This window comes from Puma concolor, chromosome A2 (genome assembly GCF_028749965.1).
Source record: "Puma concolor isolate L17-30 chromosome A2, mPumCon1.1.hap2, whole genome shotgun sequence".
In the NCBI taxonomy this organism is placed as follows: domain Eukaryota; kingdom Metazoa; phylum Chordata; class Mammalia; order Carnivora; family Felidae; genus Puma; species Puma concolor.
The window spans coordinates 1,434,291-1,454,031 of NC_141668.1; the positions used below are offsets into that span (position 1 = coordinate 1,434,291).

The window sequence follows — 19,741 nt, forward strand, 5'->3', positions numbered from 1 at the left end:
TGCCCCAGACGGTGCCACTTACAAAGCTCGAGTGCTCAGATTCCATCCCCGGCCCTGGAGTGAGCAGAGGGAAGGCACATGGCTGACCCACACCTGCTGGGTGACAGTACCTCCACACCGTCCAGGTGAACGGCAGACAGTGTGCTGCTGAGTCAAGGGCCTGGTATCTTTAAAAGTCAGTCCTTGGAGGGGCGCCTGGGTGGCGCAGTCGGTTAAGCGTCCGACTTCAGCCAGGTCACGATCTCGCGGTCTGTGAGTTCGAGCCCCGCGTCAGGCGCTGGGCTGATGGCTCAGAGCCTGGAGCCTGCTTCCGATTCTGTCTCCCTCTCTCTCTGCCCCTCCCCCGTTCATGCTCTGTCTCTCTCTGTCCCAAAAATAAATAAACGCTGGAAAAAAATAAAAAATAAAAAAAAAAAAAAAGTCAGTCCTTGGGGCGCCTGTGGGGCTCAGTCAGTTATGCGTCTGGCTTCGGCTCAGGTCATGATTTCACGGTTCATGAGTTCGAGCCCCAAGTCAGACTCTGTGCTGACAGCTCGGAGCCTGGAGCCTGCTTCAGACTGTGTCTCCCTCCCTCTCTGCCCCTCCCCTGTCCGTGCTGTGTGTGTGTCTCTCTCAAAAATAAACATAATTATGGGAATGTAAGCTGCTGCAGCCACTCTGGAAAACAGGAGGGAGGTTCCTCAAAAAACTAAAAACAGAACTTCCCTACGACCCAGCAACTGCACTAGTAGGTATTTATCCAAGGGATACAGGTGTGCTGTTCCGAAGGGGCACATGCACCCCAATGTTTATACCAGCGCTATCGACAGTAGCCAAAGTATGGAAAGAGCCCGAATGTCCGTCAACGGATGAATGAGTAAAGAAGATGTGGTATACACACACAACAGAGTATTACTCGGCAATCAAAAAGAATGAAATCTTGCCATTTGCAACTACGTGGATGGAACTGGAGGGTGTTATGCTAAGTGAAATCAGTCAGAGAAAGACAAACATCATATGACTTCACTCATTCAATGAGGACTTTAAGCCACAGAACAGATGAACATAAGGGAAGGGAAACAAATATGAAAACAGGGAGGGGGACAAAACACAAAAGACTCTCAAATACAGAGAACAAACAGAGGGTTGCTGGAGGGGTTGTGGGAGGGGGGATGGGCTAAGCGGGTAAGGGGCACTAAAGAACCTACTCCTGAAATCACTGTTGCACTATATGCTACCTTGGATATAAATTTTAAAAAATAAAAAATAAAATTAAAAATAGACATGATTTAAAAAAAAATGTGAAAAAAAAATCAGGCCTTAACAAATTTATTCACTATAGGAGAATCCTAATGAGCTATCTCCAAAAACAAACAAAAAAACCTCCAAAGGTAAATTACTAAGAATTAAAGAAACCCCATTTCAGGTCGCCTGGGTGGCTCAGCCAGTTAAGCATCCAAGACTTGATCCTGGCTCAGGTCATGATCTCACGGTTCGTTGAGTTTGAGCCCTGAGTCGGGTTCTGTGCGGACAGTGTGGAGCCTGCTTGGGATTCTCTCCCTCTGCCCCTCCCCTGCTCACACGACCTCTTTCTCAAAGTAAATAAACTTCTAAAATAAGAACTAAATCACATTTCACTGGGGAAAAGGACAGAATAGCCATTCATATAATATGGCTAGACAAAAACAAAAATGGCAAAATAAAAATCAGACTCCATACCTCACTCAAAAATTCTAGATAAATATTTTAAACATATTCAGAAGGTAAATATATATGGACAGAAATATCTAAACTAAGAGACAGAAACAACCCAGCAGCAAAAAGTTGACAGAATCAACTAGGTAAAAACTTGTTTCTGAACAACTCATCCCAAACAGATGTCTCATGTTTTATAGGCCGTGTTTTGACTGGAAATAAAAAACACAACAGACTTAGAAATGAGCAAAAATGAAGAATGTTATATAGGTTGAACTCAGCAGTAATTTCAAAAACTCCCATTTGTGAACAAAAAGGCTGTAAATAAATATTCTGGGGGCACATGGGTGGATCAGTCCATTGGCTGAGTGTCTGAGTCTTGATTTCAGCTCAAGTCATGATCCCAGGGTCGTGGGATCGAGCCCCGTGTCAGGCTCTGTGCTAAGCGTGGAGCTTGCTCAGGACTCTCCTCTCTCCCTCTGTCCCTCCCCCAGGCTCGCTCTCTAAAATTAAAAAAAAAAACAAAAACTGAACCGCAGTGAAGAAAAAAGATTAAAACTAGGTATTTAATAGGAAAATACTAGAAGCTATGGCTTCCAGAAGGACTAACACGAACAGGCCGGCACCCGAAAGCCGCAGGTGTAGAGAACAGACCCGAGGAGGGAGAAAGCACACTCCCCACACGCTGACCGAAACCTCAAGAGCCTCGACAGCATGGACTCGGCCCCTGAAAACAGAACTTAACTCACAAGGAGAAAACGCACACCGGCACGAACAGCAGAAAAGTTCAAAGATTCAGTGGCTGGAAACGTGCCCAGGCCAGAAGGCTCTCCAGGCAAGTCCCCTCTCCTCTCGCAGACAGCGGACAGAGAGCACGCACGGCTTCCGGGTGAGACGGGAGCCGGGCCGGGGCCCCCTCTACCCTCGGGAGCCCTGGGGACTTCCGTCAGAGGGACTTAAGCCAGGCCTACTGGGGACAAGGAGGGAAGTGCCCACGGTCGGTATTAACGACTAGGTTAAGAAAAAATGGGGGCGGGAAGCAGAGAGGAGAAATCTAGCCGGGCTCTCTAGCTATAAAAGTAGATACCTTTCTAAGCCAAGAGCACAGTGAGGTGACTGGATTAAAGGCAACATAAAAACTTACTTTCTCACTTGCTTATACACAACAGCCAGTCAGGAAAGGGCATCAGACAGAGGCGGGTACCTGGAGTCGCCGTGCCCTTCGTTTCCAAGTGTCAGAACACCCAAGATAGGCTTGAAAGCGAGCTGCCCTTTGGGGCAGCCACTCCTACTGACACAGTGTGATCCTGGCCTGAGACGAGAGAACAAGAAAGAAAGAAGTCCAGCAACACAGTGACAGCAGCATACAAGACAGGGACCAGCGGGGCGGGGGGGGGGGGGAATCTGGGAGAAAGTCAGACCACTTCACAAACGCACCACGTGAATTAAAGAGAAATATACACGTGAAAGTGAAGAAAATGAGAAAATCTTCCGTCGTACAAGATGGAGGGGATTGAACCAAAGGCCAAAAGAGAGACACCTTTCTGGAGAAGAAATCAAGACCGCCCACGGCAAGCGTAACGGACAGACAACTGCAAAGACCACCTTCAACAGAGCAGGCAAAGGCCCAAGAAACCACAACATGACAGGAATCCAGGGAGTCCCAGCACTCCAGGGATGTGCGCCAAGGTAACAGAAAGATGGCCCATCTAACTGACCAGGGAAATGTAAAATTTAAACACCGGGGGTGCCTGGGTGGCGCAGATCAAGGGTCCACTGTCGACCTCGGCTCAGGTCTTCATCTCAGAACCCACGATGGGCTCTGTGCTGGGCATGGGGCCCGCTTTAAAAAAAAAAACAAAAAAAAAAAAACCACCCAGCCAGGATTTTCACAGTTATGCGAGGAATCCGTTGTTGATGGGAAAGCGTTCTCTGTGGGAAGCGATGACCGTCAACTTTCATACGGACATTTCCAACCATTCGACTTCCAGGAACCAAATTTAACAGACCTCCTCCCACAAGAACAGACTGCGGTTTGCAAGAACTCCACACCGTGTGGGAAGAAAATACAGCAACGCCCCCCGCCTCCCCACCAGGCTGCACAGGACAAGGAGGCCGAGGCTGCCATGGGTGCCGGAGGCGGGCCCACGCCACGCGGGGCGGCCGGGTCCACACACCAGCCACACCAGAACCCGCTGGGCGCCCCGTCTCCGCCCGACAGGCACAGTCCACAACTTTCCTCAGGCCTTCTGAACGGCCCTTGAACACTTCGCCACAGCTCACCGGACTCTGCACAGACCGGGCGAGGGACGGTCAGGGAGACTCTGGGCACAGGGAGGCCACGGCTCATTCTGTTCCGGCTCCAGACCGGATGGCATCAGAGCCTTGGCCTCACAGCAGAGCCTTGGCGAGCCCCCCCGTCTCAGGTAAGAGGTTGTCTGCTCAGGCCCAGGCTTGATCAGCAACAACGTTCCCAACTTCAGGGGTGGGCGGAGTGGCCAGGCAGCCCCCCGGCCACCTCGAGGCCGACCAGGGTCAGCTCGGCAAGGGGGCGGCCGGAGAAAGAGAAAACAATTGAACATCTCTGGTCTGGGAGTCCGACTTTCCTACCTCTTTATTAGTGGAAGCAGAGTGCATGTGACAGGACATTGTGTATTCGCGGTATTTCTGACGGACCCATCCATCAACACTGGGAAATACTGGCGCTTAATACCCTCTGCAAGGGAAATTCGTGTCCAGATGGTAGGCTGGACAGCATCGGAAGAACTGCTTGGGAAAGAAACACAGCTACGTGACATGGTGCGCACGTTAAGAGATGTACATGTACTGATACTCAACCGTGAACTCTGCTGTGGAAGTGACAAAACTGGAGAAAATGCCTGAGAAACAAGCCTCGCACGGGCTCCGGGCCCCACGACACCGCTGTTGACGGCGTGCCCGTCTGGGGATGGAGGGACGGTGCCACGAGCTGCACTTGTGCTCAGGCTCCCACTCCCACAGGCAGGTCCGGCTGCCTCCGGAAGAGACTGGAACGTGAGCCCCCGCCCCGCTGCGGCACCAGCTAGGGCGAGCAGTCCTGGAGGGGAGGGGAAGGGCGAGGCGTGGGCCAGAGGCCCACGGCAGGTGGTCAGCAAGTACAGGTGTCTCCCCAAGGCAGGAGAAAGGAGCCACTGCCGTGCTCCCGCAATATCGTCTGCAGCCCCAGGCCCTGGGGCAGGCCCGCTTACTAAGGGCCTGTTTTCTGTGAGTGTCGGGGGCCATGCAAGGAAGGACTTTCAGTACGAGGACGCAGTCTCCCGAGCTGCCAGCACGAGGGGAGGGAGGGCTGGCGAGAGGGACATGACAGCGAGACGCTCCTTCCTGGGACACATCAGTCCCACGTGAGATAAACTGGTTTACTAGACCACGAAACTGACCATTTACTGCTCAGTGATCCAAACAGGAAAGAAACGTCCTAAACCAAGATGCACCCTTAAGCCCTCCCATACCAGACCTGGTCAGGACTTCGCACGGAGGAGCAGGGCACAGTGACCTCCCAGGGGAACAAGGAGAAATGAACAGGGCGGGCTGGCAGTCGCGGGGCTCACTCCTCGAGCACCAGCTCGGGGAGTAGTGCCCCCACCAAGTGGGCCCCCGTTCTCGGGGCACGTGGACTCCAGAACAGATCCCCTGTTTCCTGAATGCTCAGACAGCAGGAAAAGGACCAGCGATCGGCTCCCCAATAAACGGCTCACGCAGCCAGGTGGTCGGAGGGCACCGGCCACAAACCGAGAAGAAAGCGTCTGCTGCCCTGGACTGAACCGCCAGTGACAGGCCGGTGGCACCTCCCCCTGCATCTCCCTAACCAGCGACACTGCCCAAGTCCCAGCTAGTTCTGGTCTCTGGAAATCGGCGGTCACTGACAGGAGTAAGAGCCGTCACCACTTTCCCTACCTTGACCTTCTGAGATGTCAAGATCCAACAGCTAACTTAGACAAGAGAAAAGCATCTGGCCTGAACCAAGGTCTACGCCTACTTAACGCAGCTCACGGAAGGGCAAGGAGCAGCACTTTCACAGCTGAAGAAGACCGGAAAGTGGCCCAAGTGACCAGGTTGGGAAAAGCACCCAAAACCAAAGTGGCAACATTGCGCCGCCGTTAAGAACACAGGAGACGGCGACAGAGGAAGAAGTAGTTAAGCCAATGCTTCTCGGAGGACCTGCGTCGTGAAACTACCTGATGCACGAGTACCACCCCCCTCAGAAACACCTTAGATGGTCACAGAATCTCATATCCGTGTAATTTTTTAAAAGGTCATCGGGTCACAATAGCAAGCGTTCAAACAGCGAGTAGCCTGGAGCTGCTTCGGATTCTGGGTCTCCCTCTCTCTCCGCCCCTCCCCCACCACTCGCGCTCTCAGACTCATAATAAAAAACTTTTTTTTTAAATACACACGTACATACATACAAACCGCTCAGCAACAAGGAAGCTCCTCCGGTTAACTGACTCGTCAAACACACACTCTCACCGACAGCACAAGTGCAGAATAAAGGTGATGTTCTCAAATGCCAACTTGAGAGTGGACACTTGACCACTTGACCGGGATGCCCTCCACCAAGAAACCTCAGCAGAAAGACTCTGGGAGTCAGACACCTCCCACGTGTGCCATTCGAGAAGAAACGGTTTACGGCGGGAAGCGCGCTCAGCAGCACCCACCGCTCTGCCGGCTTCAAGAACGTTAAGACCACAGCTCTAGTGTGGCGCCTCCCCAAAGCGCCACCTCGTACCGGTTGACCCGGGACCCGCCGTCAGCACCCGGTGTCCGGGGGGACCGCCGACCTGCTCTATCAAGAGGTTCACCCCGCCCACCGTCACTGACGACTGTGAAATTCCACGTCTGTTTAGTTCCAGGAATTCACCACGGTTCCCCAGGAACAGAGAAACCGTCTATCCCAACAGCATAAACGCGAGCAGGCTTTCCAGCGTCAGAATTTCAGCTCGTGAAACCGCATCCGGCAAAGCCCTTTCCGGCGACCTCCCTCCACGCCGCTCTTCCCCAGAGGCACGGAGGCCTCAGGACAACACACGTCGGCATCTTTCACGGTTTTCCCTGGGTTCAACGGTCTTCTCATACTCGCAATGAATTCTGCAGTGCTTTGCTTTTTTAAACGGTCTCCACGAGATTTTCTAAAATATCCCTTGTTTTCAATAAAGACACACTTGATTTTGTAAAGTTCCCGATGCCTTCCAACTGGGCCTGCACAGAGGCCAATGTGTCTGTCAGGGAGTAAGCACCTTTGGTCCTCCTCTCCTTCAGGCAGGACCCGGCCGCTCATCCAAAACAAAGCCGAGTGGGGTCATTCAAATGCAACCCGAGTCTAGTTTGACATTCCTGTGGCTGGAATTCTAGTTCTTAACGGTGACTGTAACAGATTTTACACCTTGAGAAACAAAAAAAGGCCTTTATTTTTGCCCGCATCTCTGTCACTGCAAGACTTTGCCGTACATATCACGTCTTTAAGTGAGCTCGCGTCAAACGTACCCTAGAAAACTAGAACCTACTAGGAATGAAGAGCTGCATAGCTGTTCCTTTCTTCTCTGTAAAATTGTTACCACACGGGAAGTGTCAATACGCTGCTAATCATTCTAGAACGTAAATAGGAGACTCTTCGTACACTCTCCAAATATGCTGAGGGAAAGGAACACGTGGAACGGAAGATCAGCACCCACCTTCACGAACAGAAGGAAACGGTAACGAAGCGGCCCCGCGAGCCCAGGCACAAAATCATACGCAGACACAAGAAGACTGTAGCCCCACTCAGGAAAGAATGCACCAAACACATTCGCATTTATTATTTTTTTTAAGCAAATGACAAAGACCCAGTTACCAGCTTTACTTTTTTAAACCTAAGCTTAACATTACATATTTAAACAATTGTCAAAACTTACTAAGTTGCCAGCATTCATGCACTAGAAAAACATCCTCAATTTATATTAAACGAGAAATGTATTACCATTAATGCATTAATATCTCTCACTACTAAATACTGAAAAAGACTGAAATTATTTTTTTTGTGGAAGATTCATCCTGGCAATGTTAACTTCACAGCAGGCTGACTCTACTTGGCTCACGTTTCAAACACGATGGAAAAGCAGGTCCGTGCTGGTGTTAGTGTACGAAAGGGTCACGGCCACCTTGGATCACGTTTAATAAGAAAGCAAAGTGCATACAGAGATTTACAACAATTTTAAAGACAAAAAAAAAAAAAAAAGGCAAAAACAAAAACAAAAAACAAAACGAAACAAAAACCCAATGGTCCTATTATGTGGTCCCAACAATAAACTCAAGAGTCTATGACAAATAGGGCTCCGATGAGCTGTGTATAAATACTTTAGATTAGGTACAGTTATACTGAGAGTCGAGTTCGTGTGAAATCTTCAAAAACAATGTTTCTGTTACTCCTCACCGGCGCCCGATATGGTTCCTTACGGTTGTTACAGTTACGTGTCTGTTACTTTCTGTTACGCGGCGCGAGCGTCGGGTGTTACTTGTTATCCAAGCGCAGCAGCTGCTCCTTACCATTTATCGTTAAGGACTTTAACTGGCCGTTCTCTTCAACTTCTACTCTTTCCTCGCCATTCTCGACAATTCTGAAAGAGAAAACGCACTCAGAACCTGTTTTTAACGTAAACGCATGTGAACGTATCTGCGTATTTTGAAAACACATCGTGCCCGCTGACATACGTGAAATCGCTTGCGCGGAGGGTTAAAAACACAGCAGCGGAAGGCAACCTACTGACGACAGTCCCTCCCGAAGACAGAAGACAAGTTTACGCTGAGGTAAAAGTTGTCTCAGGTACACATGGCCGAACGCTGAACACACGCACAGACACTAGCCATCAAAATGGCAAATGTCGCCAACAAAACGCACTACGCGTGAACTGTGACGTCATCACACGTGTCAAGTGTGCCTCTCAGTGAGCGTTATTTCTGATACGTATTATTCAGCAGAGGTTTAAAAGCAAAAGCTCTAATTTGGACATTAAAAGATCCCAATGGTGCCAGATTTAACAGATACCCTGTATGTCAAGCTACTGGGGGAGGTGGTCAACAGGAAATGTGGCACCCGTGAAACGTTACGCCTACTTATTTGAAAGAGAGACGAACCCCATACCTCTTTGTAGTGATTTTTCTGCCGTTCACCATTTTTGTAGAAGTGGATATAGATTTGAAGCTGCCCATCCCGCTGCCACCAAACGCCGTGGACGAGAAGGAAGTGAGGCCCCCATGACCTGCCGACCCGAAGGAAGTAAATCCTGCCGGAAAACAGCATGTTCAGTACGGGTTTAATGCAAGTCTGAGGAACCCATCGGACGAGGTGAGCACACCTAAGCAGGGCGGCCGCACAGCCGGGGGGCACACGGGTGCTCCTCCAGACCCCGGGGCGTGGGGCAGAGCCCTGCTCCCCTTCTGAAGTCCTACACTTCCTCTCCCTCTCCTTTATACGGCGCTCTGTGGGCGCACGGGCGTCTCTCCCCCCGGTCAGAGGCCCCCAGCTGAGCACCACGTGGTGCGCGGGGGACCGGGACGGCAGTGCGGGGGACCGGGACAGCAGTATGCACGGTCGTGCTGCAGGGACGGTGCGGCTTCCCCAGCGGGGGTGCCCCCCCCAACCTCCTTACCTTCTTGCGATGCGACCACGGGAGAGGAGACTGAGTTATCAAAAAGCTCAAGTAATTTTAGAAAGAACACTGCAAGTAGTTACGTGACAAAGCACGGACCCACACGTTTCAAGGACAGCGTCCTCCTCAGTCATGGCCGTCACACCGCAGCTGAAAACCCCCGCCTTCCACAAGTCACACTCACGCGAACCAACGTCTCCTACTGAGACCGGTCTGCTGGTCTCTGGGGCTTACCACCTGTCCCACTTGTGAATGTCCCCATTAGACCGAACGCCCACACTCCCTAAACGCAGCTCTGCACAAGGCTCCCGAGGGAAGGTCTCCGTCCACACAGGCCCCTCACCACACGTTAGACACAGTTCCTTAAATGAAGGCCTATTCGAGGATATTTTACACCAGCTTTGTTTGACTCTCCCTTAAACTTGAGCAAATTAACCTTCAGCATACTGCACGCCTGTACCGGCAGGGTCTGCTGGAGAGAGGCTGTCGACAGAAGCCCTCTGCCTCCGTGTCCAAGAGAGCCAACGACCTCCCTGTTACCAGCACGGGCCTTGAAGGGAGGAACGTTTTGAGCTGCTTTGCAGGGAGCCTTCATAACAAGCACTGCCAATTCTAACCATGTAGCATTTGAAAGAAAAATCAGAGAATCCAAAACACAAGCGCCCCTGTTAAGAGGACTACATGACCTTCAAAATAAATAAATAAAAGACCCTAATTTTTCAGGTAAACGTGTAATTGTTATCATGCCATGTGCACATTACTCAGATCGATGGGCTGCCTTTATTTGTTGTTAAGATTTCATTTTTCTAAGTAATCTCTACACCCAACACGGGGCTCGAACTCACAACCACGGAGATCAAGAATCTCACGCTCCTCTGACTGAGCCGGCCAGGTGCCCCTGATGCGCTGCCTTAAAATGGCCCCTCGGCCACTGTGTGTGGCAGAGCAATCCCACAACTGCAGCCCCTAGTGGACCCCCCTGAGCCATGGTCACTTGCAGACTTGGGGGGGGTGGGGGGGGGGGGCGCTGGGTTAACACCTCCCCTCCCCCACCTTCTGATCCCATCAACCCAGACTCTTCTACAATCATCCCTATTGTTTTTACAGCTGCCAAGGAGGTTAGACAAAAAAAGGATCAGGCAGTTGTCTTAGTGGGTTTTTTCTGTTATTTACTCAAATCAAGTAACTCGTTTTAACCAGGAGTTTCATTAAATGTTGACCTTTAGAAGCACCTGGGTGGCTCAGCGGGGTAAGTGTCGGACTCTTGATCTCGGCTCAGGTCATGATCTCACAGTTCTTAGGTTCGAGCCCCACATCGGGTTCTGCACTGACAGTGTAGAGCCTGCTTGGGATTCTTTCTCCCTCTCACTCTGCTCTTTCCTCTCTCAAAATAAACAAACATGAAAAAAAATTAAATAAATAAATAGACATTGATCTGTAACAGTAAGATCAGAAGTGGGTTTTCGGGGGAACCTGGGAGGCTCAGTCAATTGAGCGACCATCTTCAGCTCAAGTCATGATCTCGTTGAGTTTGAGCCAGCCTGCCTTGGCTCCTCTGTCCTCTCTCTCTCTCTGCCCCCTCCCCCACTCGTGCCTGCTCTCTCAAACCTAAATACTAAAAAAAAAAAGAACACAACTGCATTGACTGAAAGTGTTTATCAGCATTAATGTCTGTTCAGATATCAGAAATCAGATCTAAGACTTAATACCTGCATCCAAGGAAGAAAACCCTCCTCCAAATGACGGAAATCCACTGAAGGCAGAGAAAAACGACCCTGCGCCTTGGTTCCTGCTTCCACGGGGGCCTCTTCGACTCCCAAAAAAGTCCTCAAATGGGTCTTCTAAAAACAAACACAGTCACGTTTTATTTTTCCATGAGAGAGAGAGCTGCAATGAGGGGAAATGGTTTAACGCCTTAGAACACATTATCGCCTCAGAAGAAAAACCTCCACGAGAAGTTTTAACACAGCTCGTCTGCAGAGCAACCAAAGTTCATCCAATAAACCGGCAGTTTTATGGACTCGTTTAACTCAACTAAAGCTAGAATCCATTAGGAAATAACTGACTGCTGACGCAATCCCCGTATGTACAAATACAAAATTCGGGACCACTGATGCGTGCTTCAAACTCCGACGGGGAGAGGTTTTAACAGCCTCTGAGCGAGAGCCGCGAGGCTCTGTCCCCGCTGCCGCCACCTGCAAGGGAAAGACGGTTCCGCACGCAGGGAGCTGCACTCCACACAGCCTGGGCTGCCTTCCCCAACGTAATCCAGAGACAGAAACAAAAATCGATTATTCTCACATTCACATAACACAGAGAGACTGTTGTATCAAGTGAGGCAAAACGTAACAGCTCCTGATTCTGGGCCACAGCGTTTAAGAATTCCATTTACTTTTCTGTAAGCCTGACGTCTCAAAAAAATTTAAGAAAGGATTAGTCAAAGTCAAAGTCAAACTTGAATAATGCACTTTACGAGAAAATTACTAATACAATAGAAACGTATTGCTCTTAAAGATACCAAAATGCTCCTGAAAATAAGAACAGTCCATTTATTTTTGGTTCAGTCAATGAGCACTTACCAAAAACATAGGAATACAAACTTTCCTCTCTGTCTCTCCCCCACTTTGTACTCTCTCAAAAGTAAATAAATAAACGTTAAGGAAAAAAAAAATGCATTCCGGAGAAAAAGAAAAGTAACGCATTACAACCCCACAACTACAGAATCCGTACGGTGTAGGTGGCGCCTGGGTGGCTTAGTTGGTCCAACTTCGGCTCAGGTCACGATCTCGCGGTTCAAGAGTTCAAGCCCCACCATCGGGCTCTGTCTGGGCTGACAGCTCAGAGCCTAGAGCCTGCTTGGGATTCTGTGTCTCCCTCTCTCTCTGCCCCTCCCCCACTCGTTCTCTTTCTCTCCCTCTCCCTGCCCCTCCCACTTGCACGTTGTCTCTCTTTCTCTCAAAAATAAACATGAAAAATTTTTCAAAAACAAAAAAGAATCAGGATGGCATATTTTTTTTTTTTTTTTTTTTTTTTTTTTTTTTTACAACCGGGCAAGAGTGACCAGAGCAGGGAGATTCATACACTGGAAGGGAAAGGACAGTCAATATGACAAGTCAACACACAGCGAGCACTGGCCCCAAGCACAGATGGCGATCCACAATCCAACTCAAGTTCACAAACAAACGTGACCTGAGGGACGCAGCACGCCAAGGTCAACTCTGTCCACGGTCTGAAAAGATGGGACGCAGGGCCGTGAGCGATCGTGAAGGGCTCGGCGCGGCCAGGGCAGCTCGAAGCCAGCTCGGAACAGGGGCAAGGAGATGGCACACGCACAGACTCGGCCTCGAGACCGGAGTTGCTCGGTGCGAATCGGCTGGCCTGCTTTATCCAATGCTGCACGTATTAAGATGGGCCAGAAGGAAACATCTGGAGAAACTGGTTACCGGTGCCTTCCCGAAAGATCTAGAAAGGAGGCGCCAGAGGAAGAAGGAGAGCCCGTGTGCATCCCCGTGCAGAGACCCGGTAACAGATCCCAAGTGCTTGCTGTTGGCAGGCCCCCCGGAACTGTCCTGTCGGAACTTCGCTCCCACGCTGCACGGCCAACGCTACCCTCTACAAAGTTAAATTTAAGGAAATCCCTTAAAACCTACTCTACAAACGGGGCTGGGCGTACAGTCAGCCCATCAGAAGCACAAATGGAAGTGAATCACGAACTCTGGAACTAGTAACATACTGTGAACTTCTCAGGAGGCTCATCCTATCAAATAAAACCCAAGCGACCGATTTACGGGCCCCTCCTTCCCTTAACCCCACGACCTACAGACCCACGGTGCCAGATCTCCTGTCAGGGGTCCCTGGGGTCAACCCCCACACGGAGAAACAGAAACCTCACGAATGCAATTTCAACTCACGGTGCGGCGCGGAAATTCTCACTCTCCCCTAAGAAGTAACCACTAAGAACGGTTTCCACCTGAGCCACGTGAGGCTCTGACGCCCCCGGACGACGCTCTAAGCAAGTTGGCCTCCCCGACACGCCAAGGCCGCACCGGTCCCGAGTCCCCCGCTGCCTAAAGCCCAGCTCGGCTGCGGCCTCCTGAGGTTCTCCGGGCAGCCAGCTGCGGCGAGGCTCCACCGCCACCGAGGACGTGCGTGGGCTCTGGGCTCGCGCCCTGAGCGAAAAGAAGCCCTGGGTTAGAAAACCCTATTCCTCAGAAGCTACTTCAAAAGCTGGCTTAGGAGTGTGAGGCAGGCCGGTGGCTTTTCAGTTTACTTTTTCTCGGGTTTTTAGAAACTCTTATGTTGCTCAGCCTAAACGCGTTTCTTTAATTCGGGTCGTCGTTCTAGTCACTGAACCGTTAACACGATTTCAAATATTAAACTTAACAAAAGTTTCACCCTCAAAACGAAAAGCCTCAGTTACAACCGTCGTGGTGACACCAGAAAACACACACTCTCGGGGGTTCTCTTAACATCATGCTTACGTTGTTAAAAGCTGCCACTGTCAGACTGGACAGACCTTTACGAAGATTACTCACCAATGGCTGTGACCGGTCTGTACGTTTTCAAAAAGTAGTTCAGGAGTCTGTATCGTGACCTTTTGAAATCTTTGGCCCCCAAACTCAATACGCTGTTTTAAAACTGTTCAAACCAGTGACTCCGCTTCGGGGAAATCACTCCCCTCGAGTACGGAAATACCCCACTGCACGAAGAGAATTCAAAGCATCGATGACACGCTGAAAATTGAAAATAACCAGATTTTCCCCAGGTGGAAGAAGTAAACAGCATTTTAGACGCACATTTAAGTGACCATCAAGTTCAGGCTTCGGGAAAAGGTAGATCAAGTAACAAGTTACAACTTAAACACGTGAAAAACGTTAACGGTGGGTTTTCAATCCTCTTGGTGGTGAGACAAATGTGGATTGCCTCCCCCCTTTGGCCGCACTGATACTTCCCAAATTCATTACTCCTCTGAGATTAAAAGGGATAAACATTACATTCACATTCTGGAAACACACCGCGACTCGGAAACTTAACATAAGGAAACACGGAGGCCTGTTGTGCCTTCTGCCCGTGGGCACACGGGCCCCAGCGGCCCCCACGCTGAGGACATGCGGGGCAGGGACGTCGCCCCCTGGCCACGCACACGGATCCGAGCAGAACCTGGGAGGCCCGCACCACCCAGCTGCTGGCGGCCGACCGCCGACGGGAAGCCTTACCGGCCCCACGGCGGGCTGGACTCACGTGTTGCCTATGTTGTCCAGGTTCTCTTCTGCCTTCTCTCCATCGAGCAAGCAAGAAGGCACCCGACGTGGCGAACCCCAAAGAGGAAATACATTTTCACCACCACCATTTATCAAAACACCTCTACCAGAGTGGACCTGGTAGTTCCAAGCCGTGCCGGAGCCGGTGGACTCCCGGGGCCCAGCTCCGAGTGCACGCCGACTGCCGGGACCTCCTTACCGTGTCCCGGAGGCCCGAGCCCACATCTTCTTACGCGAGCCAACATCCCCCCCTTCCTGGCCTCTCTTACGCACCCTCGCCAGGCTGGGGAAGACGCCCACTCCCGTCCCCGTGTTTGAGGATCCCATCGCCCTGGCCGGGGGCGGCTCGTCTTCAGGGACGCTCGGGAGAGCCAGGATATGCTGTCGGGCAGAGTCACGACCGTGCTGCGGTCTCTATTTGGAGATTAAGGGCCGTGACTTACTAAGACGAGCACAGGCATCGAGGGGACGGAGGGCGGGCTTGTGGGGTTAACTTGACATGTGGCGTGAAGGGGCCACAGGGGGCTCAGGAGTTCGGTCGAGCAGTATTCCGGCTGCGTCTCTACGGGTGCTTCTGGATTAAGACTAACATTTAGATCGGTAGACCGAGCAAACGTACTGGCCTCCCCCGTGTGTAGGGGCCTCAATCTGTCTGTGGAAGGGCTCGAGGGAACCAAGAGCCCCCCTCCCCCAGGTAGGAAAATCCCCCGGCCGGAGGGGGGGTTCAACCGAACGCTGGCTCTTGCAGCCTGCCGGCTTCTGGATTCTGGCTCAGACGGCAGCCGTGCAAACCCTGAACTTGCCGGTCTCCGTTATCAAGTGAGCCAACTCCTTACGCTACAAGCCAGTCCCTCAGAGATGGACCAACAGTCAGAAACAAATACATCAACAGAGACCCGACCGGCTCTCACGCAGGTTTTCAGACAATGCAACTTGTATTTCTGATCATTCTACAGCTACCTTCAGGCAGGTGAGACCTAAATACCACGTGAGGCGGATGCAGGTCCGAGGTGTGACCTACCCCGCCGCGCCGGGACTCTAGGCGCTGGGGGCCCCGGGTGTGCATCAAACACCCCTTCTCAACCTCACAAGACCTCACCGGTGTCTCAGAAATACAAAACCAAATCCACGAAGACATCAGCGGCATTAGCAAGATACCGGTCAATGACAAAGCCACGAGGTCAAACTTAGGCCAAGAAGTACACCTAAGTGAACTTTGTGGAAAAATTTAGCACCAAACACATATAAGCAAACGTTCACACGCATAAACACATAACAAACGTTTACACGCATGCACACGTGAACACATAACAAATGTCTGTGTGCTGGTGTACAGAAAAAGGTTTACACGCACACATACAACACGTGACAAATGCAAGCATGCACACAGGAACCCGTGACCAGTGCTGACACGCACGCACACAGGAACGCTTACGTGTGTTCGTTCTTCAACACGACGCCTGCTTCCACGTGTAAGCACAGGAAAAATACCTGTGCGCATGCACAAACACATAAACACCGAGGAAACATTCACACGCATGGATACGGAGAAAAAGCCTTAAGGAAACAAGTGTGACAGAGATTTAAGGCCATCCACTTTTCTTAAGTTTTACCAAGATTCAGTATCTGATAGATAACCACAAAACCTATTTGGAGAGACAAATCAAATAAATCCTTTAACGCCACGAACACCAGCACAGGAACAAAAAACTAAGAACACCATGATTAACACGGCTTTTTTCTTTTTTAATTTTATTTTTGAGACAGAGAGAAACAGAGCATGAACAGAGGAGGATCAGAGAGAGAGGGAGACCACAGAATCCAAAACAGGCTCCAGGCTCCAAGCTGTGAGCACAGAGCCCGACGTGGGGCCGGAACCCACGAACCGCATGATCGTGACCTGAGCCGAAGCAGGACGCTTAACCGACTGAGCCACCAGGGCGCCACCAGGGCGCCCCCACACCGCCCTTACCCCGCCATCCTGAAGCGAGTGCTTCCAGCAGCACAAAACCCAAGCAAGAAGAGGCCTGCACTACTGACGACTTAAGGTACCAGCCGCTCCTTTCCACGCGGCCTCACACTATTGATTCCCCAGGCACACAGAAAAACTTTGGGGGGGGGGGGGTGGGAGAGCAAAACAAAACCTAAAAAAGATAATGGGCATTTCAAACAAGGAAAACCATCTACTTGGGGCGCCTGGGTGGCACAGCTGGTCAAGCATCCGACTCTTGATCTCAGCTCAGGTCACGATCTCAGTCTGAGTTCAAGCCCTTCATCGGGCTCTGCGCTCATGGCGTGGAGCCTGCTGGGGATTCTGACTCTCCTTCTCTCTGCCCCTCCCCTGCTTGTGCAAGCTCTCGCACGCTCTCCCCCCCCCCCCAAAATAAAGAGATGACCTTAAATTTTTTTTTCTTTTTTAAAGAAAAATCTACCTGCTCTGGAGGCGCCTGGGTGGCTCAGTCAGTTAAGCATCTGGCGCTTAATTTTGACTCAGGTCACGATCACACAATTCATGGGGTTCAAGCCCCAAGTCGGGCTCTGGGTTCACAGCACAGAGCCTGCTTGGGATTCTGTCTCCTTCTCTCTCTACCCCTCCCCTGCTTGCTCCCTCTGGAAAATAAACAAAACTTAAAAAAGAAAACAAAAACTTCTACTCTAAACTATAGTTGCATCCTAAGTCCAAGTGACCCAGACAGGGACTTGTAAGAGGTCACCCAGCCAATCCCAACAACACGAGCTAAAATTAAAACACTCCTTTCCTACAACTCAAAAACCCGTAAACGTCGTTTTTTACAGATTCTGAAGTACAAAGCAACACACTTCTAAGGAACCTGCAACTAAGTGAAACGGGAACAGACACCCAAGCCACGCCGCCGCGCTGCACGGGGCCCTCGGGAGAACGGGTGCGGGGCGCCTCCCCGCTGCTTGCTCGGCACCCGGAGGGGCGGCCTGGCACTGAACAGGTGGCATGTATTCACCGGACGAACGGACGCCATACTCTTCAACTTTCCATGCAATTATTCTGTTACGCAACAGAATTTCTAGTTACATCCCAGGTGTGGCTGGAGCACTGTATTTTCTAAGAGTTGCAAGGATCTATCCAAGTCAGGGATCCAAACTACACATCCTGGACCGAAATCATCTCATTTTAGGCCCCAATACAGAGGCTTGGTGCTCCGTGAGAATATGGACTCCCTGCTTCAGAAGGAACGTACGAGGAGGACAGCAGCGTGTCTGGTCCTGCAGGTGTCCTTTCTGTCCCCCTCCGACAGGAACGATGCTCTTCTGCCGTCTTACTCCCTCAGACGGCCATGCCCGGCCCACCTCCCTACACACGTGAGGAAGAGGACGGACCTCCGCCCTCTGCCCGGACCTGGGGCCCCAGAGCGTCTTTCTCCAGCTTCCCAGGAAGAAGCGGTTCCCTTGACCACAGAACCCAACACTCCACACGGAACACATGATAAGCAAAACCTCCAAGGACTCTGGAAACTGACCCGAGCGGGGCCCAGCAACTAAATTAAGAGCTTAAGAACCAACTCGAGTGCAGGCGCTGGCTTCCCTTGGAAAATGACGCCACACACAGAGGACCTGGCTGACCACGCGATTCAAACCCGGCGTGCAGAATCTCACTACAGGCCTCCACGCCCGCTGTGGGGCGGCCGGCGCCGCTGTGCTCCTGACGCAGGAAACAGGTCCCAGAATGACCTCTTCCAGAAGCCATTTCCTCCTCCCTCCTAGGGGGCACGGGTGAGGGAGGGGAGGGAGTCATCAGCCGTCTTGAAACCACTAAGTGCGCACCAAAGAAAAGAGACGCCAAGGACGGCTAGCCCGGCGCCCACCCCCTCACTTGCCGGCAGAGTTTTACATCAAAGTCAACTACTTCCGAATGCCAGCTCCACATCCCAAGAGCGAGAGTCGTCCGCTACGCACAGAACAACAGCTGACAGCTTGCATTCCATTCTCCAGGAAAACCTGCCCCAAGCACTCTCCCTCCCCACCAAGAGATACGAGGAGGGGCCTGGGGGCAGCAATACTCCTCGATCCCCTCGCTCACGCAGGACCATGGGCTGCTTGGGGTTTGGAAGAGGCCTCTCGGTATCGCTGAAAACCTGTCTAACACGTGACGCGCTTATGTGGGTTTTTACGTCTCATTCCCTGTATTCCTTCCCCATCATGCGTGCCCAGGGAGGCCAAGTGTGAAATCTCAGCCCACGTGAACACGGAAGCACCTGCTCCTCTCCCGCCTGTGCACCTGAGTTCTGCTCTCTCCTAGCACGTCTCGCTGCAAACTTCCCCTCCTTTCCCCTTCCAAGGTTTCCTGCTTCTGAACCCACAGACAACTCTTCTTTAGGGGAGATTATGCCACAGGTTGGACTGTGGCCCCCCAAACGATGTGGGATCCCTAAGCCCCAGGCCCCGTGAGTGAGCGAGACCTTGTTCACAAACAGGGTCTCTGCCGACGATGCACTTAGGTTGAGCTCATCAAGGTGGGTCCAAATCCAGTGTCGCTAGCGTCCCCATGGGGGGAAATCTGGACGGACACAGACCCGCAGAGGGGGGCGGGATGTGAAGACACAGGGGAAGCCACCTACGTGCGAGGACCATCTGAGGCCACCAGAAGCCGCACGGAGGCCTGGAAGGCGGGCTCCCTCCCGGGACTGGCCTCAACTTCGGCCTCCGGGACCCAGGGCGTCAGTTCCTGTCTTCACCCCCCAGGCCTATGGAGTCGTTCTGGCCCTCCCAGGGCCCAGTGGGCCGGAATGCTGGCTTCCGACTCTGAGTGACAGGATGCCTGGGAGAGACACTCTACGGCTCCTAGGGCCCCACCCCGTCTGGTTTCCCTCATTACTCCCGGGGGCCGCCACTCCCCGACCGAGGACCAGCTCAGGCACCAGTAATGCAGACACATTTTATTGCAGACACACGTCCTGTGAGCCAAGCCCCGCGAGCGAGCGCGGCCCCCGCTCACGGCTGCACAGGCAGTGCCTCCGGCTCTGGCCCTCCGTCCTCGCTCAGCAGCTCCTCACTCTCCTCGCTGAGCTCCTCCACGTCCCACGGACTCGCCTCGTCCTCACTGGAGGCGGACTCAAGCTCCTCGCTCAGGAGCTCGCCCCAGCCCCAGCTACGGCCCTCACTGGGCTCGTC

At 51.9% G+C, this 19,741-nt stretch overlaps 1 protein-coding gene across 5 annotated transcripts in view; it reads right to left on the minus strand.

The window, feature by feature from the left end:
* Nucleotides 1-19,741, minus strand: part of DNAJB6 (DnaJ heat shock protein family (Hsp40) member B6) — a 69,569-nt gene that overhangs the window by 15,700 nt on the left and 34,128 nt on the right. For 3 of the 5 annotated variants that reach the window (XM_086685258.1, XM_086685280.1, XM_086685269.1), the window contains exons 6-8: nt 11,045-11,176; nt 8,828-8,969; nt 8,233-8,303 (exon numbers count right to left, since the gene is read on the minus strand). In XM_086685258.1, the coding sequence (XP_086541384.1) occupies nt 8,233-8,303; nt 8,828-8,969; nt 11,045-11,176 (345 nt within the window). Of the gene's footprint in view, nt 1-7,470; nt 8,304-8,827; nt 8,970-11,044; nt 11,177-19,741 lie in introns of those variants that run through there. The other 2 variants (XM_086685289.1, XM_086685297.1) reach the window with 2 other exon arrangements.